The sequence below is a fragment of the Epithele typhae genome (assembly GCF_022376455.1).
Source record: "Epithele typhae strain CBS 203.58 chromosome Unknown BXZ73scaffold_77, whole genome shotgun sequence".
Taxonomy (NCBI): domain Eukaryota; kingdom Fungi; phylum Basidiomycota; class Agaricomycetes; order Polyporales; family Epitheliaceae; genus Epithele; species Epithele typhae.
The window spans coordinates 29,735-51,846 of NW_025954268.1; the positions used below are offsets into that span (position 1 = coordinate 29,735).

Below are 22,112 nucleotides of genomic sequence, written 5' to 3' on the forward strand. Positions count from 1 at the left end.
AGATGTGGACATACCATTGCCCCTCGAGCCCTCCAGACCTCCTTATATAGAGCAACGCCCACCTACGGGAGTGGGGCATGTTGAGCAGCACATTCCGCATCGAGCCCTTGTCACGTACCACAAGCCGGGGCTCTGTAGAGAACCACGACACTGCGGTGGGCGGCTCGTCCGTACTCGGTTGACAGGCTAGGTAAGTGCGCAACGAGTCAGTATGGATCGCAGCCAAATACAGAAAGAGACACAGGGTTTCCTCGCCTGCGCCCAAACGCATGTATTGTGGTGAGAGGAGATACCGCAGGGCACCTTCTATGTGGGCGCGGGCGGAGGTGATAGCGAGGAAGGGGGTGTCTGCGGCAGCCGTCATTACCGCAGCATCAACCCTAGTACTTACGTTCAGTTCCAGTCGAGCCGCTCTAAATCATGGTGCTCAGCAAATGCCAAGAACCCCTGTAGCTGACCTACAGAGATGAGATGGAGGGGTAACCGGTGAAGAACGATGCTGGTGCCAGGATGGGCTCGGTGAACGAACCAGCCGCTAACCGGCGCTCGGTCGTCTCACAGCGCCCCTCGTGCCAAAAGCAGAACTATGGCGGTCCCACGCCGGGCGCCGCGCTTGCCTTCTTCTTGGACGCGGGCGGTGCACGGACGTCCGCGACGACAGCGACGACAAAGGAGCTGAGGACACTGTCGACCCGGGGGTGCTCGCGACGAGCAACAGCCAGTCCGGCAAGAGGTGGAGGCAGGCCTAGACTGGCAGGTGCTCGTTGCAGCTAGTGGCTACTCCTTGATCACACTCCTTGATAAGGGCGGTGTGATGAGTCGCTCCCGCCTTTTGGCTGGCAAGCCTCTTTCAAGCACAAGACGACTGCTACCCGGCGCGCTACAGGGCGTCAATCGTAATAAAGAGGATACCTGGAACCGACCTCTACCCCTACCTCGACCAGCTCTCGCAACTCTTCCAGGTAACGTTCGACCTCGAACTGGACCCCCTCCCCTGCGCGGTCCTCGCTCGACGTCCACACGTAGATGTTGACTTGACGCAGCGGGTGCATCCCGCGCCGCTCCCGCGCTCGGAGGCACTCGACTAGTGTCCGGTAGATCGCCTCCGTGGCCCCCGGCACCGGGGAGTTGCTGATGTCGCAGGACAGCTCCCGGAGAGCGTGACCGGGGCCGCCGTCTGCAATGTTCGACGGGGACGGGGCAGGGGTGAGCGCGTGGAAGAGGTCAATCGACTCTTCGTTGCCGTGAAGCTCGAGGTGTTCGAGAGTGGGAAACGCCGCAAACAGTCTGTGCCACTGGCCGTCTGCCACAGCGGGCGAGTCGAAGGTGTAGAACTGAACGCGCCGCAAAGGGGATCCGCGGAAGAGCGTGACGATATCATTGATGCCGCAGGGGAGGTCGTAGCGGCTGTGGGGCGTACGGACAGTATGTGGAGGCACCAGGGAAGCGCTCCACTGGAACAGAGGGGTTGGGGGGTCGTCGTCGGCTAGTCCCCTGATGGAAGCGCTGGTCGAGCAGGCATAAACGAACAACCTCTGCATCGAGCGGGGAAAAGGGATCGGCATTGTCTCCCCGCGGTCAGGAAAGAAGGCGTCAACGATGCTGAGGCAACGGCCGGGGTCGACGTGCGCGGGCGGCTGCCGCCAATCTTTGTTGAAAAGACCAGTAACATCGAGGTCGGCGCGAGCAAGAGGGAAAGCCTGAAGGAGCAGCATGACCTCCTCGTGACGCACGGCACCAAGGCTCAACGAACGTAAACGGGGTAGCCTCAAAGGGAGTTGGAGTGTGGATGTGGGCGCCGGTGGAGGATAGTGACGAGCCGCGGGTCCGTCTCGTGACATATTGAATTCTTGGCGTATGCGGAGTGTTTCGAGCTGAGGAGATTGAGAAAGGCAGACGAGGAAGTCTTCCAGAGGAGGCCAATGCGCTGTAGGACCGATGAGGTTGAGTGTCTTGAGCCGAGGAAACAGCGTCGGCTCGATGGGGAGGACCATGTTTAGGGTGAGATGTTGGAGTCTCGGGAAGAGCGCCGGCGTGAGGGACAAGAACTCGGCGTGGCGAGCAGGAGATGTGTCTTCCTCCATATCGGTGAATTCGACGGACAATTCCATGAGGATGGGCCACGTTTTGTCCTGGAAAAGGGCTTTGAAGAACGGAAAGGTGCACAACGGAGCGGTATTCACCAAGGCAAGACTGCGTGTCCGGTTCGATTGAGCGGCGATCGCCGCCCCAGCCACTTCTGACCAGCTGAAGCGGACGATCCATCCTTGCTCCGAATGGCCATCGCCCTTCTCCCCGTCGCCGTCGCCGTCGCCGTCGCCGTCCTCGCCGTCGCCGTCCTCGCCGTCACCGTCCTCCCCATCGCTTATCGTCTGGTCGGTTTCGCCATCAGGCAGGTCGAAGGATGCAGGCTGGGGAGAATATTCGGGCGACATTGCCTGAGGCCATATGGGAGAATCACCGTCCTCGTCCCCATCACTTCTCACCCCGTTGTGCAGGTCGAGAGATGTATAGTCGGGATAAAGGGGCGATGACGAACGCCAATCCGACCTTTCATCATATTTGAACGAGAAATCGAGGCCCGCCCCACCCGCTCGCGACAGCAGCAGATCGTACAGGTGCGGAGGCGTGTGTGGCGAGACGAAAGTCCAGAGTGTTGGAGTACTCTCGATGAAGTCCCGCCACCTGCGACAGACGAGGAGGAGCACCGTGCGCCGCAGGTGGGTTCGTCTTGGGTCTTCCTTGGCGAAGCTTGTGGGCTGGCAACAGGCGGCGAAGATGTGGAGGAGGAGCTCGGTGGGCAGACGGTTGATGGAGGGCGTACTGTTCCAGGCGGCGCACCGTTCGTCGCCGCGAGCCACCTGCAGAGCCCAAGCCTTCGGTTTCTCGCCCTGAGCCGCTTCACCCTCTTCCATCTCGGGGACGCGCTTGGGAACGTCGTCGTGGACCGGACACAGTGGTGGTGGCAGGCCGTCTGTGCTTGAAGGCGTTATCCTTGGATCGAGATGGAAAAACGCAGAAGAGTTGTTGATTTCGGGTGCCAAAGGAGATGGGGAGAATCCCTGAGGCCTGAGGGCGTGGTGGACAGTGGAAGCAAGGGATCAGGAGGCCTGTTGCCATTGCCAATCATTGCCAAGTCGAGCCGGTCGCCACCCGGACCGGTCATCGCGCAGTGCGCACATTGCTTTGGCAGAGAACATTCGCTCCTGCATGTTGCACGCTCGTCCTTTCTTCGTTCATGCCATCTGTGTTTCTCTCATTGCTTTTTCATCGATTTTCTCTCCCCCTCCCTTTTTCAGATACTCTGTCCAGGTCTGCTCAAACTTCCTCCACCGCCCGTGGAGATTCCCGAAAACGTTGGTGACCACCCGGACTACCACATCATCGACGTCCTCTCCTCGGTCAGCGACGACAGCGACGACGACGACGCACCGCTCGCGGAGAATAGCGCGAAGCATCGTCAACATGGACACACCCCGCGGCGGCCTCGTCCTCAACGGCCTGCACACCCCGCAGGGACAAGGATGCCAGCTCCAATGAGGTGCTCGCGGTCGCCCCCCATGCGTACCCGTCCAAGGAGCACCTACACGACGACTACAAGGGCCTCTGGGACCTCATCGCTGCTCCGCGGCGTGCCGCTCGTGCGCCTCACGCTCGCCAGCGACATGTACAGCGGCGACGGGCGCGCGTTCGGGCTCTTGACGCCCCGGCGGAAGCGACGGCCGCGGTGGCGAAGACGGCACTGCGAGCGGGGTCGAGGACAACAAGAGCCGTGACGCATAGGACGATGACGAAGACGGGCCTTCGGTGCTTCGGTTCTCGTACCCCGACCTCCGTCAGATGCGTGTTTGCCAGGAAAATGGTGCGCGCGCGACGGTCGGGGTGGGGGTGTGGACGGTCGTGCCGCACCTCGAGTACGACGAGGGGGACGAGCCTCCGCCGGGCGAGCTGGAGGCCGAGAGGCGGTACCTCACGAGGCTCAGGCGGGTGGTGGACGAGGTGCATTACAAGAAGTATCCGAGCCGGTATTCGATCCTTGTACTGGATCCAACATTGTACGTAGTGCACTGCGGACACCGGCGCGCATCAGCCCTCCGACCCACGCGCGATCGCCGATGCGGGAGGCGTCGTCGTCGTCTTCGGCGCGCGCGCGCGCCATTGCCTCGCTCTCCGCGATCGCGCGCCGGAGCATCCAAGTTCGCCGGCGGCATGGCGCGCCGCCCGCACGCGCGCCGCGGCGTCGATGCGCGCGATCTCGTCCGCGAGCCCTCATGCAGCGTCGGCTCCAGCGCGTGGCGCACCTGCTCCGCGACGGGGCAGACGGGCTTCTCCTGGCAGGGGGCTCGGCGCGGGGGGACGTCCGAGTCACCGCCGTCCTTTTCGTCGTCCTCGCCTTCATCGTCCGTGGACACGGTCACGTCGTAGTTGCGCTTTGCGGGGATCCCGGACGCCGTGCAAGAGACGGGAGGCGAGCGAAGCGCGCACCGAACGTCGACGCGGATGAAATCCAGCACGGCTGTGGGACGCGACGCGACGGAGGGCGGCGGCGGCGGCACGTAGTCGTACACCTTGGAGCTCCGCTTCGTCCTCGAACGCGTAGGCCGGGCGCGAGGAGGGCTCAAATGTGGAGCCGTGGGGGAGCCGGACGAAGATATCGTCTGCCTCCACGCGCAGAAGGGCGGGCTTGGGGGACTGGTCGGGCTGGACGACGGCGAAGATGAGTCGCCGTCGACGTGCGCATAATATCATAGCAGAACTTGGTCATGATCTGTAGCACGAAGGATGGGGGTTCGCTACGGCCCTAGGGGGCATACTATAAGAGACCGAGCGTAGGGTCCTCCCGTGTTCTCTGCAGACCTCGTCCATGAAGTGCAGCAGCCTCCTGTACAGAGAACACAGGTGAGCATCAGCGCCGGAACGCAAGGTTGCGTGCAATGGATTGAAATTCACGAGTCACAGGATGATGGACAGCAGCCTCTTCGCCAAGCTGCAGATGTTACATGTAGAATCTCTAATTTGCGGAGCATTGCGCCCACGGCGTAGTCGTCCGGAAGAAGAAGTTTGCTTCGCGCTTGCGTGCTCGAGTAGGTGTGATACCAGCGAGACGTGAGTCGCCGTCGGGCTCCGGGAGCGTGCAGAAATAGCCGGATGCATAGGAAGGTGCCGCCGGTATCCCTTGAGGGCGTCGAGCTACAACTCATGCGTCATGGCTCGAGGTCTAGCGACGTCGGCGTTTCCGTGCCGCGGCTTTGGCCGCGCGTGGACCCATGACGGGTGGCGACGGTGCTGGTTGTCGGGTTGCCCTCACTTCAGTCGAGCCGCTCCAAATCATGGTGCTCAGCAAATGCCCTGTAGCTGACCTACAGAGATGAGACGGAGGGGTGTCCGCGGTCCGGTGAAGAACGAAGCTCGTGGTCTAGTGCGGGCCTGGCGAACGAGCCAACCGGTCGTCTGGCAGCACCCGTCGTGCGACCAAACGCAGAACACGCACTGGGTGACAGTCCCCGAGCCGGGCGCCGCGCTTACCTGCTTCTTGGACGCGGGCGGTGCACGGACGTTCGCGACGACGACGGCGACGACAAAGGAGCAGCTGAGGACACCGTCGACCCGGGCGTGCTCGTGACGAGCAACAGCCAGTCCGGCAAGACGTGCAGGCAGGCAGGTCCTCGTTGCAGCTAGTGGCTGTTCCTCGATTAGGGCGGTGTGGCGAGTTGCTCCTGCCTTTTGCCCAAGCGTTTTTGATGAGGGCGAGCTGTGCGTGGCGCCGGGATTGGGCGGCGTTCGCCGTTTGTAACCGATACTCTCCATGTACCCTGAACGGCCCTGTGAGTCCGGGTAGTACGATCAGCATGTCCATCACGCTCAGACGGACAACGAACGTCGAGCACCGCAAGCCGCAGGGGCGAGCACATCGATTACAAGCATAAGACGTCTGCTACCCGGCGCGCTACAGGATGTCAATCGTAAAAAGCGAGATCCACGAAATCGACCTCTCCCTCGACCAGCTCTCGCAACTCCTCCAGGTAAGGTTCGACCGCGAACTGGAACCTTTCTTCTGGATCCGCGTAGCTCGACATCGGCACGTGCACCCCGACTTGGCGCAGCGGGTGCATGCCGTGCCGTGCCCGCGCTCGGAGACACTCGATCATCGTTAGGAAGATCGCCTCCGTGGTCTCTGGCGGCGGGCGGACGAAGCAGGACAGTTCCCGGAGAGCACGACAGGGGCCGCTGTCCGCAACGTTCGACAAGGACGGGGTGGGGGTGAGCGCATGGAGGAGGCCAATCGGTGTTCCGTCGCCAACGACCTCGAGGTGCTCGAGAGTGGGGAACGCCGCAAACAGTCTGTGCCACTGACCGTCTGCGGGGCCCACGTCGTCGCTGGAGAACCTGATGCGCCGCAAGGGCGATCCGCGGAAGAGCGTGATGACGTCGTTGATGCTGCAGGTGAGGTCGTAGTGGCTGGGGGGTGCACCGTCGAGGGATTCCCTCGTGGAAGAAGCGCTCCACTCGAACAGAGTGGTTGGGGGGTCGTCGTCGGCTAGTCCCTTGATGGTAGCCTCGTATTGGTTCGCACAGACGGACAACCTTTGTACCGAGCGGGGAAAAGGGATCGGCGTTGTCTCCCCGCGTTCAGGAAAGAAGGCGTCGATGATGCTGAGGCAACGGCCGAGGTCGACGTTCGCGGGCGGGTGGCGCCAATCCTCATTGAAGAGACCGGTAACATTGAGGTCGGCGCGAGCAAAGGGAAAGGCCTGAAGGAGCAGCATGACCTCCTCGTGACGCGCGGCACCAAGGCCCAACGAGCGCAGACGGGGTAGCGTCAAAGGGAGTTGGAGTGTAGATGTGGGTGCCGGTGGGGGATAGTGACGAGCCGCAGGTCCGTCTTGGAACCCACCCGGCCGCTTGCGCCGTATGAAGAGCTCTTCGAGCCGAGGAGATTGAGAGAGGCAGAGGAGGAAGTCTTCCACAGGAGGCCAATGCACTGTAGGGCCTGTGAGGTTGAGTGTCTTGAGCTGAGGAAACAGCGTCGGCTCGATGGGGAGGACCATGTCGAGGGTGAGGTGTTGGAGTCTCGGGAAGCGCGCCGGGGTGAGAGACAAGAACTCGGCATTGCGAGCAGGAGATCCGTGATCGTGCACATAGGTGAAAGGGACGGACAAGTCTGTGAGGATGGGCCACGTTCTGTCCTGAAAGAGGGCTTCGAAGAACGGCGAGGTGTAGCGCAACGAACCAATGGTATCCACCAACGCAAGACTGCGTGTCCGTTTCGATTGAGCGGCGATCACCGCCCCGGCCACCTCTGTCCAGTTGAAGTGGATATCGATCCATCGAGCGTGCTCCGAATGGCCATCCTCCCTCTCGCCGTCGCTGTCCTCCCCATTCCTTATCGTCTGATCGTCTTCTCCATCAGGCAGGTCGAGGGATGTATAGACGGGAGAAAGGGGCGATGAAGAAGGCCAATCCGACCTGTATTCATGGTTGAACGAGAAGTCGAGGCCCGCCCCAGTCGCGCGTGACAGCAACAGATCGTACAGGTGCGGAGGCGTGTGCGGCGAGACGAATGTCCAGAGTGTCGGAGTACTCTCGATGAAGTCCCGCCACCTGCGACAGACGAGGAGGAGCACCGTGCGCCGCAGGTGGGTTCGTCTTGGGTCCTCCTTGACGAAGCTGGTGGGCTGGCAGCAGGCGGCGAAGATGCGGAGGAGGAGCTTGGTGGGCAGACGGTTGATGGAGGGTGTACTGTTCCAGGGGACGCGCTTGGGAACGTCGTCGCGGACCGGACACAGTGGTGGTGGAAGGCCGTCTGTGCTTGAAGGCGTCATCCTTGGACCGAGATGGAAAAAATGCAGAAGAGTTGTTGAGTTTGGGTGCCAAAGGGGGTGGAGGCGTGGTGGACAGTGGAAGCAAGCTGGGATCAGCGGAAGAGGAGGCCATTGCCATTGCCAAGTCGAGCTGGTCGCCACCCGGGCCGGTCATCACGCACATGGCTTGGCAGAGAACGGTTGCTCACGCCCGTCCTTTCTACGTTGGTGACCACCCGGACTACCACAACATCATCGACGTCCTCTCGTCGGCCTGCGGCGACAGCGACGACGACGATGGACCGCTCGCGGAGAACCGTGCGAAGCATCGTTAACATGGAAACGCGCCGCGGCTCGTTCTCAACGGCCTGCACACCCCGCGTGACAAGGATGCCAGCTCCGATCGGAACATAGGTGAGCGTCAGCGCCAGAACGGGAGGTTGCGTGCAAAGGGTTGAAACTCACGAGTCACAAGAGACGGTGGATAGCAGCCTCTTCACCAAGCTGTGGATGCAGAACCTCTGGTTTATAGAGCATTGTCATAGTCATCCGGAAGAAGTTTACTTCGTGTTTGCGTGCTCGAGTAGGTGTGATACCAGCGGTGCCGAGCCGCCATCGGGCTCCGTGCACAGCGTTCAGAAATAACCGGATGCAGACGAGCTACACGTGCTCATGGCTCGAGAATGACGTCGGCGTTTCCGTGGCCGCGCGCGGATCCGCAGAGGGTGGCGATGACGCAGGTCGTCGCGTTGCTTTCATTTCAGTCGAGCCGCCCTAAAAATGCTAGGAATTCCTGTGACTGACCTACGGAGATGAGATGGAGGGGTCACCGCAGTCCAATGAAGGACGAAGCTCGTGGTACTTAGTATGGGTTTAGTCAATGAGCGAGCCCGCCGCGCTTGCCTTCTGCTCGGACACGGGCGGTGCACGGACGTTCGCGACGACGACAGCGAGAAAGGAGAAGGACACGGCCGACTGTCGACCCGGATGTGCTCGCGACGAGCAACGGCCAGTCCGACACGACGTGCAGGCAGGTCCAGACTGGCAGGTGCTCGTCGCAGCCAGTGGCTAAGCATTCCTTGATTACACTCCTCGATGAGGGCGGTGTGGTGAGTTGCTCTGCAGCTGCCTTTCAAATGGCCAAGCCTCTTTCAAGCACAACACGTTTGCTACCCGGCACGCTACAGGACGTCAATCGTAAGAAGCGATATCCCTGAAGTCGACCTCTCCCTCGACCAGCTCTCGCAACTCTTCCAGGTAAGGTCCGACCCCGAACTGGAACCTTTTCTTTGCACCTTCGTCACTCGGCACCGGCACGCGCACCTCGACTTGACGCAGCGGATGCATGCCGTGCCGCGCCCGCGTTCGGAGGCACTCGACTATCGTCTGGAAGACCACCTCCGCGGCCTCCGGCGCTGGGTAGACGAAGCAGCCCAGTTCCCGGAGAGCACGACAGGGGCCGCTGTCTGTGACGCTCGACAAGGACGGGGCAGGGGTGAGCGCGTGGAGGAGGCCAATCGGCGCTCCGTTGCCGATGAGCTCGAGGTGCTCGAGAGCAGGAAACGTCGTAAACAGTCTGTCCCACTGGCCGTCTGCGGGGCACACGTCGTCGGTGGAGAAGCTGATGCGCCGCAAGGGTGATCCGCTGAAGAGCGTGACGACGTCGTTGATGCCGCAGGAGAGGCCGTAGCGGCTGGTGCCTGCGCCGTCGAGGGACTGCCGAGTCGTGGAGGAAGCGCTCCACTCGAACAGAGTGGTTGGGGGGTCGTCGTCGGCTAGTCCCTTGATGGTAGCCCGGAAGAGGGTGGCATAGACGTACAACCTCTGTACCGAGCGGGGAACAGGTATCGGCACTGTGTCCCCGCAGTCAGGAAAGAAGGCGTCGAGGATGCTGAGGCAGCGGCTGGGGTGGACATTCGCATGCGGCCGCCGCCAATCTTCGTTGAAGAGACCGGTAACATAGAGGTCGGGGCGAGCAAGAGGGAAGGCCCGCAGGAGCAGCTTGACTTCCTCATGACGTGCGGCACCAAGGCTCAACGAACGCAGATGGGGTAGCGTCAAAGGGAGCTGGAGTGTGGATGTGGGCGCCGGTGGAGGATAGTGGCGAGCCGTGGGCCCGTCTTGTGACATATCAAGTTCCTGCCGTATGCGGAGTATTTCGAGCTGAGGAGATTGAGAGAGGCAGAGCAGGAAGTCTTCAAGAGGAGGCCAATGCACTGTCGGGCCGATGAGGTTGAGTGTTCTGAGCTGAGGAAACAGCGCCGGCTCGATGGGGAGGACCATGTCGAGGGTGAGGTGTTGGAGTTTCGGGAAACGCGCCTGCGTGAGAAGAAAGAACTCGGCGTTGCGAGGAGGAGATGAGCCTTCGTCTATGCTGGTGTGATCGACGAACAGGTCCGTGAGGATGGGCCACGTTCTGTCTTGGAAGAGGGCTTCGAAGAACTGCAAGGTGTAGAACAGCCAATCGGAATCCACCAAGGCAAGACTGCGCGTCCGTTTCGATTGAGTGGCGATCGCCGCTCCGGCGACCTCTGACCAGACCTTGGATGAATACTCTTCGCAGTCGATAATCCATCCTCGCTCAGAATGCCCATCGCCCGCCTCCCCATCTTCATCCTCGTCCTGCGCTTCTTCCTCTTCCCTCCCATCTTCGTCATCGTCGTCGTCGTCGTCGTCGTCATCCTCCCCATCGCTTGTCGTCCGGTCGTCTTCTTCATCAGGTGAGTCAAGAAGAGCAATTTCGGGAGAAAAATGCGGGGAGAAAGAACATTCCGACCTGTCTTCGCATTTGAATGAGAAATCGAGGCCCGCCCCAGCCGCGCGTGACAGTAGCAGGTCGTAAAGGGGCGGAGGCGTGTGCGGCGAGACGAATGTCCAGAGTGTCGGAGTACTCTCGATGAAGTCCCGCCACCCGCGACAGACGAGGAGGAGCACCGTGCGCCGCAGGTGGGTTCGTCTTGGGTCGTCCTCGACGAAGCTCGTGGGCTGAAAGCAGGCGGCAAAAATACGGAGGAGGAGCTCGGTGGGCAAACGGTTTATGGGGGGCGTACTGTTCCAGGCGGCGCACCGTTCGTCACCGCGAGCCACCTGCAAAGCCGAAGCTTCTGGTTTCGCGCCCTGAGCTGCTTCACCCGCTGCATTTTCCATCTCGGAGACGCGCTTGAGGACGTCGTCGCGGACCGGACACAGTGGTGATGGTAGGCCGTCTGTGCTCAGTGAAGACGTCGTCCTTGGATCGAGATGGCAAAAACGCAGAAGAGTTGTTGCGTTTGGGTGTCAAAGGCGATGGAGAGAAGCCCTGAGGACGTGGTGGACAGCGAGGATGCCATTCATTGCCGCCGAGTCGGGCGGTCGCCGCCCGGGCCGGTCATCGCGGGAGTGGCTCCTGCACGTTTGCGTACGCTCATCGCACGACGAGAAATCCCGAATATTCGGTGCCCGAATAGGACCTGGAACATGGTACTGCCATGGAACCTGTCACGGTCACGTTCTTTGTCTGGTCCGCGCCGGACCGGACAAAGAACAGGAATCATGGTCGGCCCGTGGTCTGCGCCCGCCCGGGGTGGCGTAAGGCATCACGATCCGCCCCCGACCGTGCAAAGAACATGGTGGGTCCACGTAACCTGGCTGACTCATGTTCCGAGCCTGATATGCGCGCCACTGGGTATCATGGAATCGGCCTGGTCTGCCGCAGACCAGGTCATGCCCAGGATTCATGGCCTCAGCCTGGTCGGCCACTTACCAGGTTTTATGTTCGGCACCGAGACGTGTAAGTAGCGCCTTCCTTTTGACTCTCTCTAAACCCGATCGTTAATGTTTCTTCGCCCTGCCGCTCACGAACCAGCGAGCCCAGCGTCCGCACCCACCCATCCGCACCCACCCACACGCCCATCGCCACCTGCTCGATGCCGCTGCCACCCGCGAATCTCTTAGGCCCACTCGAGTGAGCTCTAGATCGCGTAAGTCATGTTGGTTTCTGTACGGAATTTCACTGATGTTTTGCGACAGAATTGACCGTCATCACCATCGTCGCATGCGACAATTCCTCCCGTGTGCGTTTAATTAGATCCACTGTTAGCTAGTATACAACGTTCTACTACCTGGTGTTGGCAAGCTCCTCAGAATTTTCGGCACCAGACAGACTCGTCGCGCAGTGCGATAGGACTACCATCACATGCGCCCGGATCGAAGCTAATCAGAGCCTCAAGCAAGGAGGCGAACATATTGCTGCAGTGGGAGCTACCGGCCGGTAGCTTCCAGCGCAATCGCATCGCAGTGCGATTGCGCTGGAAGCTACGAGCGCAGTGGCGCCTAGAGCTATGAACGCAGTGGCGCTCAGAGCTACGAGCGCAGTGGCTCCGGAGCTACGAGCGCAGTGGCTCCAGATCCACGAGCGCAGTGGCACCCGGAGCTCTCATAGCTACTATTCACGAGCGCGCCTTGCGGACGTGCGCGACAAGACGCGGTACGGAAAGTCAGTATCATACAGACTACAGAACAATGCACGTTACTGACGAGATTGCCTCTTCATGCGCAGAACGCTCAAGGTTCTACTCCGGGGTGAAGCTCCTCGACCGTAGTGAGCGCGGCACAGATTATCGCTGGGGCGGGAGCGTGTCTGGGAGAACGCTCGACTGAGATATCGTGAGCGCGAGCAAAGGGATACGTACCTGAGCTGCGTCGATGGTCGAGCGGAGGGTCAAGCGCACTGGCGGGCTTGAACCGGATGGGAACGCACAGTTGAGCGCAAGGTCAAGCCTGAATGGGCTTAGCGGAGTCGTGAACGAGAGTTCGACGAGCCAGGTATGGGGCTTGAGCGAATTCACGGGTGACAGCGGCATCGAGCAGGCGGCAATGGTCGCGTGGGTGCGGACGATGGGCTGAAGGGTGGGCGATAGAGCGACGAGGCGGGGCCGCTGGAGAGGACGAGAATGTCGGTAGCACTGACGGCGCTGGTTCGTGAGCTTACGCATACCTGGCCAAAGGATGCGGTGGTGTACTAGTCGGGTAAAATCACTTCATAACGCGCGACGATTCGGAGGAGCGTCAGGATTTTCAAGCGCGAATTTGCCAGATCCCACGCTGTAAAAGCGATGAGAATGGCAGTGAGCCATCCAAGAGCTCCGTTTTTCACGGCTGCTTGATTCACTGCTGGTCGGGGGCTTCCGATACATTCGAAAGTTGTTAAATATCTCTAGCGCTGCTAGAGGGGACAGTGTTACACAACATCATATACATCATGGGTATAACATAGACGAGCCACCTGTCAGTGGACGTCAGCATGTAGATCGTAGTTGTTCTTTGTTCACTCACGACTACTTGGAGCGCATGGCCTTACGCAATGCCTTGGCATCGATCGAGTTCGGAAATGGTGTCCTGGGCCTGAGAGGCAAGGCGAAGTCGAAGTCTTCGTCAATGATCTCAAGCATGGCGATCTCATACGGCTGACAAGCCCTGAGCCACTTTCGATCATAGCAGTTGCGCCACAATCCCTTCGCAACGGGGCCGATCTGGTCGGGGGCGTTTGTGGGAAGGTAGCGGGATCGGGGCGGATTGCCTGGACTCGCTCGAGCGCCTACTGGCGTCTTGAAGTTGTCGATGTGCTGGCAGCTGAGTGTCCACAACCACTCGTTAAGTTGTTGACTACGCCATGGTACCTTCTTCATGCGAAAGAGGGGAGGGTGAGTCTTGACTTCGTCATCCGTCTCGTCTCCACTCATGTGGCCGGGCAGGAGTTTCTGCAGCATCTTGTTGACACGGTGGATTTTGAGCTGTGCGGCGATCGATCGTCGCGTCTGAGAAATCTGAGAAGCAATCAAATAAGCTCAAGTACTCTACAAGAAGCGAACTCCACTCACCCCGGACTGCCGAGAGCGCATGGCTTTGATGCGTAGCTTTTCGTTGCGGGCCTCTTCGGAAGGCGGATGGAGGGCCTCCTTGTACTTGGACCGCTTGCCATCCATGTGTTTATCCAAGATATGCCCGATGATCTTCTTCGTGCGCAAAACTGGAGAGATGACGATCTCTGAGTCCAGCTCGTATCCGGGCAACGCGGTCAAGAAGTGATCTATAAAGATCTCACGAGCAAGCTGGTTGAACGGTGTGGTGGTCCAAGGACGTATCCAGTCAACGCGGAAATTCTCAACCGTGCAGGTAAGAGCACCGTGCAAGTTGTCGTTGAAATCTTCGACGTCTGAATCGCTGATCGGAGGTTGCTCCTTAACGAGCTCTGCTATCGATGCAACGCTACACATTGCATCGAGGTGTTTGCGGACGCAGCTCTGAGCGGGTGATGAGTACTGCAAGGATACTACAGAGGAACGGTTGCTTACCTGGAGGAACAACTTCGCGTTGTAATTGGCAGGATCACTGAGAGCCATCGCTACCGACTTCTTCTTCTTCTTGGTCTTCTTGGGACTTGTCTCGTCATCTGCGTCTGAGACAGACGCGTCACCTCCTGTGATAGGTCTCCCACCTCCACGACCGCGCCGCGCGCCATGAGCTGGAGCTGTGGCACCTTGTTCTGCCTCGCCGCTCTCGAGGCGGGAAAGAACACGCGTCATCACGGCCCTGTGCGCATACAAGAATCAGTCGATAACACGATAGAATGACGCATATGGGTTCGCCAACTTACCGGGTATCCCGACTCTCCTTGATCAATGTCTCCATCATGGTTATCATCGCGGATTGAAATACCATCTCACCGCCGCTTGCACCGCCAGAGGATGGGCGATAATCACGCTGAGTTGGCGTGGCTTCACGCTCCAGGTGAGCGCGCTAGAGACATGGATTAGCATCCATTGGGAACACCGTATGATAAGGAGCTACTCACCGACGGCGGTTGCACAAATATAGGCGAAGGGACTCTGTGCTGCTCAGCACTGGAGTGATGTTCACCGTTGAGGGAGGTGCTAGCGTCCGATTCGTTGCTTTGACTCATCAGCGCATAGCTTCCGTTGCGTTGTAAAGAACGAGCAGGATGAATGGATGCGATACTGCCTTGGGGGGACGTGGAGGGCTGAGGAATGGGACGAGGTGCGGTAGGAGCAGGGCGTGGACGAGGTGCGGTAGGAGCAGGGCGTGGACGAGGTGCGGCGGGAGCGGGGTGCGGGCGAGGTGCGGTGCTACTTTTGGAGGACGGTGGAGGCCGCGGGGTGGGACGAGTTGCGGCGGGGGCGGGGTGTGGAGGCTGCTTGACGAAACCATGGGAAGAGAAGGAAGGGTCCGAGGTGTTGAAATAGTTATACGACGAGTTTTGAGGGCCAACATACGGCGATCGAATACGGGGGTAAGAGGGCTCAGGACCAGAATTGTCCCGTAGCGCACCTCCGTGCGGCGGTACTCCAGGCCCGGCAAGGGTGTGCCACGGTTTGAAATATGTAGAAAGGGGGTCGGCGACAGGAGATAAGGTGAAGATGCTGAGAGAGGGAGTCGTACGTATCGGCTGCGAGCCGGACATTGACTGGAATTGGGATTGAGACTTTGAGTTGTCGGCGCAAGAGGGCCGCGCGCGACCCTTCTCGTTACTCGACTGGGGATCCTTGTCAATGGGCTGCGCGCGACCGTTGGAGTATAAAGCGTCGTCGTCGCCGGGCTGGGGGTCCTCGTCGATGAGCTGTGTGCGACCGTCGGCGTCCATAGCGTCGTCGTCGCTGGACTCAGAGTCTTTGTCGGTAGACTGTGCGCGGCCGTCGTCGTCCATAGGGTCTTCGTCGCTGGACTGGGAGCCCTCGCCCACAGGCTGTGAGCAACCGTTGGCGTCCAAAGCGTCTTCGTCACTGGACTGGGAGTCCTCGTCGATGAGCTGCGTGCGACCGTCGGCGTCCATAGCGTCGTCTTCGCTGGGCTCAGAGTCTTTGTCGGTAGACTGCGTGTGGCTGTCGTCGTCCATAGTGTCTTCTTCGCTGGACTGGGAGCCCTTGTCGACAGCCTGTGAGCGGCCGTCGGCGTCCATAGCGTCGTCGTTGCCGAGCTGAGAGGTTTCATCGATGGACTGCGTGCGACCGTCGGCGTCCATAGTGTCTTCGTCGCTGGACTGGGAGCCATTGTCGACAGCCTGTGATCGACCGTTGGCGTCCATAGCGTCGTCGTCGCCGGGCTCAGAGGCTTCATCGATGGACTGCGTGCGACCGTCGGCGTCCACAGCGTCGTTATCGCCGGGCTGGAAGTCTTCGTCGATGGGCTGCGCGCGACCGACGGCATCCATAGCGTCATCGTCGCTGAGCTGATGATCTCTGTCGACTGGCTGTAAGCGAGCCATGGCGTACAAAGCGTCTTCGTCGCTGGACCGGGGGTCTTCGTCGATGGACTGCGCGCGACCGTTGGCGTCCAGGGCGTCTTCGGAGCTGAGCTGATAGTCCCTGTCGACGGGCTGCGAGCGAGCCATGGCGTACAAAGCGTCTTCGTCGTTGGACTGGGAGTCGACGTCGACGGGTTGGATTGCGTCATGGAAATCCTGTTCACAGTCCATGAACTGCTCGCTGTCATCCTCTGAGAGGACGTCGTTGATGTGTGCGTCCATGAGAGGCTGCTCTTGAGCGGCGTGGCTATCGATGCTCATGGCCTGTTCAGGTTGAGAGTGCATCGGTCTCGTGTTCAGGGGGGTACGGTGTACAGGCTGAACTGGACATGTTAGACGCCGCAAACACCACATCGACGTGAAGAATCGGCGCACGTTGGCTTCATGTTGGCTCTCGCTCGGCGTCGAACTCAGCGTCTCCTGAGAGCTGGGAGCGGGCATCGGCTGAACGCTACGCCGAGGTTTTGGCAAGGGAACAATCCGCAAGACCTCTCGACGTGCGGTAGGCGCAGTGGGACGCCGGATCTCGACCTTGAAGAATCGGTTCATCAACACAGTTTAAGAGCTACGCACAGCAATACTCACTCGGTACTTCGTAACGGGGGTAGTTTCTACAAGCTCCAAAGGCCGTGCGTTATGGTCCTGGTGATAGTGATTAACGTGAATATTCAGCTTTGCAATAAAGTAGAACACACCATATCAATCTTTTTACTCTTTCCATCACCAACAAATCTATGGTGGGACGCAGCCGTCAGTCTTCTCTTCGAGAGAACGCTGACGCTGGGGCTCGGGGGGCGTCGTTGGATGGGTGGGTTTTGAATAGGCTGGTGCTCTTGGGCACCGATGTGTGGGCCATGATGTTGGCCAGGATCTGGAGGAACCATGAGGGTGTAGAGAGATAGCAGGCAAGCGGAGGGTTTGCTGATAGGACAGTGGCTCAGGATGGGGGGAGAAGTAACGAGATGGGGCTCACCTGAACAACCCTCATCATGTTATCACTGCTGCATACGAGGAGCAAAGATCTTGCCTTCCTTGCTTGCCAGTATGTGACCCTTTGTACTGCGGCTCACAACGACTAACTGGAGGCGCCAACGCATGGAGAAAGAACATAGTAATATGGGCGTCAAAGACCTGGTTCAGGACGTACTTTAAAACAAGAGTTCACCGACACGAGACATACTTCATATGACACTTCGTTGTAGGCAATTTAGAAAGGCTATCAAAGTGTGTGGCTTCCGGAGATGGGGTAGAATTGAGTGAGCGGAGGTAGGCACTGGAAGAGATGAGGCATACACACATGCTCGAGGAGGCGAAGGATCTCATAACGTGTTCGTAAGGGAGCTTCGTAGAGCGATGCCGAAGCTTGACGACTGGATGGCAGACGGGCGTGAGCAGAGCAAGCGAGATAAATGGGTGGACGTACGGATCCAGAAGCACGCAGCGCGCTAATGACGTTCGCCGAGCACCCGAGTGGGAGCTCCGCGATGTGACCTCGATCACTAGTGGGCCGCCGATTGATGGAAGGGAGTGCGACGCACGAGAAGCGATGAGAGGTAGGAGGTAGGAGTGAGGAGACCGGTGTAGGACTCCGAGACGAAGTCCCGGGACCAACGTACCGGAAACGTGTGTCACGCACCCGCAAAGTCCCTATAAAGGATCGTAGAGGTAGAGGTGCTCCTCAGAGCCATCTTCGTGTCTGACTGTTGGAGTTTGGAGAGGAACAGGACACAGATGAAGGGCGTGAGCGAAGAGTAAGTAGGAGGACAAGGTGGGCGCACCAGAACACAGCACTACAGGTCGGCGCAGTATCGCCACATAGTATCTGAGCAGACGCTCTGCGGTACAGTCTTGGCATATTGCAGTTGAATGTGGAACGCGAGCAGGAAGCGGAAGAAGTAAATGAGTCGAGAGTGGGCGGTAGAAAAGGCGTGGGCGTACCAAAACACTACGCTCTGCGCCAACGCAGTATCCCGCAAAGTGTCCGAACAGATTATTCATGGTGCGGTCTTGGCGTGCGATAGTTTAACAGCGGAGAAAAGTGGCATTCGAAAGAAGGAATTGAGCGGAGAGTTAGAGGGAGTGACGGGCGGACGTACCGAGATCGCGCGCCTTGCGCTTCAAACAGCTCCATAGATGACCCAGTGCATGCTCTCCGGAAATTTCTTGATGTCCGAATATCGGTAGGGGATAGGAGCGGAACGGAAAAAAGGCATGGGTGAGGAGTGGGCGGGATCGGGGGAGACAGGGCTTGGGCGCCGAAGAAGCGTGCTCTGCACTAGTGTACCACGTCGTAGAGCATCCGAGTGGACACCCCATGCCATTTTATTCATCGTTGGCTATTTGTGGGCCGCAGGCAGAGTGACGCGGAGGAAGGATATGAGTAGAGAGTGCGCGGGGAAGAAGATGCGGGCGCACCCATACGGCGGGCTCTTTGTGGGCGCAATGATCCGCTGGGGATCCAACAGGTGTCTCGTTGCGCGGTCTTGACATTTGCTGGTTGGATAGCGGGAAGGCGCGACATGCAGAAGAAGATGGTGAGAAGAGGGTGGCAGGAGACACGAAGTGGGCGCACCGGAACAGAGCATTCGCGTGATGTCCTATGGGTCCGAAAAACTACAGCGCAATCTTCATGTCGGACGTTTGGATGGGAGACGGGAGCGGGGCGCAGAAAAATGATATGAGTGCAGAGTGGAAGTGAGAGATGGAACGAGCGTACTGGAACATCATGTATCGCACTTCAGACCACCCCATGAATGACTCTGGCACGGGCTTTTTGATGCGGTCTTCGTGCTGTCAAAACGCCCCATGGAATGTTCTGGCTGAGTTTTTGCCACGTTCTGGATGTTTGGCAGCAGAAGATGAAAGAGCAGAACAAGAGGAGTGAAGTGAGAGGCAGACTCGGCAATGCGAGAGACGTGGCTGTAACTGGCAAAAGTGGCAGACCATCAGCGCACGACGACGTACTCAAGTACTCAATCCCGGCTGGAGGAGAGCTGATCGTCGGGAGAAGCAGACACGAAGGGAACAGGTGGCGTGGTGGTGTATCGTGGTATTAACGTTTGTAATAAGTAGCGACAATTCGTTCAGCGGCGTGACAAGGAAAGCGGGGAAGTGAAGCCCTACGGGGGAGTTCCGTAAATCCACACACTCGATAGGCACGTCGACATCGGAGGTGCCCCCCAATTGTCCATGATCTCCAGTGCGAAGACTCCAAAAGTCATCCCCAGGTCCACGAACTCACGGGAGAGTGGAAACGATTGTGCTCGGGTGCGGTTGTGAATGTCGTAAACAGGTGACCCTAGGAGCACCCAACGTACGTCCTTATGAATCGTTGGTCTTTTGGGTTTGCCAGCGTCAGCGGGTAGGTTCTCGAAGAGCTGCGTGTTCGTCTTGCCATCTACAGCGCCCCATAGATGCATGTTCTTCGGTGCCCGGAGGCGTCCTTCGGGGTCCGTTGCCAGAGTGTCGATGATGATGTGCGTCGGGTGGATCATTTGCGTACTTCGAACACCTATCTGGGCGGGGAGGGAGGGAGGGGCCCAGCAATGCGATGCGTCACGGCTATTAAGAACCGTTCGGGGATCGGTGTTCTGAGCGGAGCTCCAAGGAGCTGCGAAGGCAGAAAAGGAGGTGATCTGCCACGCAATTGTCCCTCCGGCTATGTCTTGAGCGTAATCGGTTGGAGATGGCGGGGAGGAGGCAGAGAAGTGATGGTGAAAGGCGTCCAAGATTAGGCCTTGCGCATGGATCGCGTCCGCGCTGGTATGGCAGAGAAGTACGACGCCTTGGGAGGATGTGGAGATTGTGCACCAACGGGAAAGTTCCGCCCAAATGGCGACAACAATGAGCGCAGCAGCAAACACAACTGGACGGCGGAAGCTGACAGGCCGGTGCGGCTTGGGGGTTTCGTGCTTTGTGGGTGGCGCGAGGCGAGTGGAGGTTCCCTGTTGGAATCGAAGAACCTTGGGCTCTGAGGTTGCCCCTGGTTTCAAATTAAATCAAAACTTCTACATGATGGAGGTATTGACGATTTACCTTCCGGTGCGGACAGACACGCCATCGAATCTTCGCGTAGAAGAAATCTGGATGCCGCAAAGGGATCGTTGACGGTTCTAGAGGTCATGGAGGTGACGACTAGATGGGCGACGTAAACGAAGCGCATTTCTGACATTCTAAAGCAGAGAACCCACATTTCCCACTGCTGTTCGGATCAGTGAATGGTGTCAGGAAGAGGAAGGCAGTGGCGGCTGACAGCGGAGGAGAGGCTCAGATGTAGCGACCATATAATGGTTCTTTCAAAAAGGCTTTGTCTGATTGAGAACCCAGAGCATTCGGAGCGTTCCAAAATCCGACGGAAAACCGAAAACAAATTGACAGCATCGTGTTCGGATGAGATTTCTTTACTATGGGTTGATAGCAGGGGCATGAAAATAGCCCAACGAGCGGCAGGCTTGAAGTGGCGCCAGAGGAACTCGTAAACTCTAGGCAAAAATATGAGGGCAATGAAAAAGATACTCGATACCTTGCAAAAGGTAGAAGAGAGCTCCTGCGGTGCGCAGTTGTCGTCAAGGAGGCGGCGACTGAGGGTGGGCAGATGGCAGATGGCAGGATGTGAGTGTCACGAGAGGAGCTACCGCAGCCCCGAAGATATTCGACGTTAGAGTCATCACGAGCAGGGTGCTCCCCGACCTCAAAGCATAGAAGAGCGTATTCGCTGTGCACCGGCATCTGCGCTAAGACCACTGCATGCAGCGCGGACGTCGCGGATGACGGCAGGCGAGTGGCTCCGAGAGAGGAGGTGCCACACCTCGGACAGGAATACAGGCATAAGAGGCGCATCGATGAAGATGTCCGTCTAGAAGTATATCCCTGCTACGCGTGAACATCCTCGACAAGAAAACAGCTCACGGTGCACAGATCGCGAGGGACGGTGAGCGAGTGGCACAACAACAGCTACCGCACGGTCAAAAAGATCCTGTTCGAGAGCTGCAATGAGCGGATCGCTTGTTCGCCGTGCTCGCATCAAGTGAAAGAATACCCCCGCTTTTCTCCGGCATACTTGACGAGATAGCAGCCCACGGCGCGCAGATCGCGAGGCACCGCGAGTGAGTGGCGCGAGAGTAGCTACCACGCCCAATACTAGCTGCCGCGCTGTGAGTGGGTCCGCCGCTGAAGCTGCGACGCGTGGTTCATTCGTTGTCTCGACATTATGACGAAGGCGTTTTTCGCTGCGCGCCGGTGCCCTCAGCAAAGCAGCGCCGACGACTCATTGCGGAGGGGGTCGCGAGGGTAGCTACCCCGCCCTCAAAAGATCCAGCGCACTACAAGAAGTAGGTCACCTACTGCTCTCGCAGCACATACAGCACAGCGCCCGTCATGCGCCTGCATCCTCGACGAGGCAGGACCTCAAGGCGCGGGGCTCCTGAGGGCGTGGGATGCTAGCGGCGTTATCAGAGGAGCTACCACATCCTCGAAGAGTTCTGGGCCGGAGCGATGACGAGCGCTGCCATCGCAACATACGGGGCAGCTCCTAATATGCGCTGATGCCCTTGAAAAGGCAGCAGCTCACACTAGAGAGCGCTTGGTACAAGGATGAATGAAAGATGCTTACTACCCAGTCGCTGTTGAACGGAGGTCACGAGTCGGAGCTCTTTCGGACCCAGCCTCGAGGTCGTGGATAAACCACTACATTAGCGGTGCCACCTGAATGAAAAAGAATAGGTGAGATAGGAGTCGAGAAGTTCAGGCAGAAACAGGGCCGAGGCGACGTACTCTACGTTCGTCCATGCGCGTGGCTGAAGAGAAAGACGCGGTTTTAGCGCCGTCCAGAGCTACGTCCCGGCGGCCTTCCTTGCCGGCCCCGAGAAAGTCGGACCGCAGCGGCTCCTTGCCTATCATGCCCTCTGTTCGTGCGCATGCTCACATCGCTGCAGAGGCTCTATTGTCGGCATTCTCCTCGCGCGGCAGACCCTACGTTCTTCCTCTCTTCCGCTCACTCCTTCTCCGAGCCC

The 22,112-nt window shown here is 58.9% G+C and overlaps 4 protein-coding genes across 4 annotated transcripts; all 4 read right to left on the reverse strand.

The window, feature by feature from the left end:
* Positions 1–890: 890 nt before the first annotated feature.
* BXZ73DRAFT_106109 (uncharacterized protein) lies at positions 891–7,823 on the reverse strand (the record flags this gene model as incomplete). The annotated part of the gene is made up of 6 exons (XM_048016503.1): positions 891–3,069; positions 3,588–3,742; positions 4,302–4,516; positions 4,569–4,701; positions 5,527–5,823; positions 5,982–7,823. The coding sequence occupies 6 exons, from the start codon at positions 7,821–7,823 to the stop codon at positions 891–893; spliced, it is 4,821 nt and encodes a 1,606-aa protein (XP_047873005.1).
* Positions 7,824–8,993: 1,170 nt separating this feature from the next.
* Positions 8,994–10,949, reverse strand: BXZ73DRAFT_106110 (uncharacterized protein; the record flags this gene model as incomplete). The annotated part of the gene is made up of 1 exon (XM_048016504.1): positions 8,994–10,949. One exon carries the CDS (start codon positions 10,947–10,949, stop codon positions 8,994–8,996), a length of 1,956 nt encoding a protein of 651 aa, XP_047873006.1.
* A 2,168-nt stretch (positions 10,950–13,117) lies between these two features.
* Positions 13,118–13,594, reverse strand: BXZ73DRAFT_54194 (uncharacterized protein; the record flags this gene model as incomplete). The annotated part of the gene is made up of 1 exon (XM_048021126.1): positions 13,118–13,594. A coding segment is annotated over one exon (477 nt), but the record flags the coding sequence as incomplete, so codon positions are not given.
* A 5,626-nt stretch (positions 13,595–19,220) lies between these two features.
* Positions 19,221–19,778, reverse strand: BXZ73DRAFT_54219 (uncharacterized protein; the record flags this gene model as incomplete). The annotated part of the gene is made up of 1 exon (XM_048021132.1): positions 19,221–19,778. A coding segment is annotated over one exon (558 nt), but the record flags the coding sequence as incomplete, so codon positions are not given.
* Positions 19,779–22,112: the final 2,334 nt, after the last annotated feature.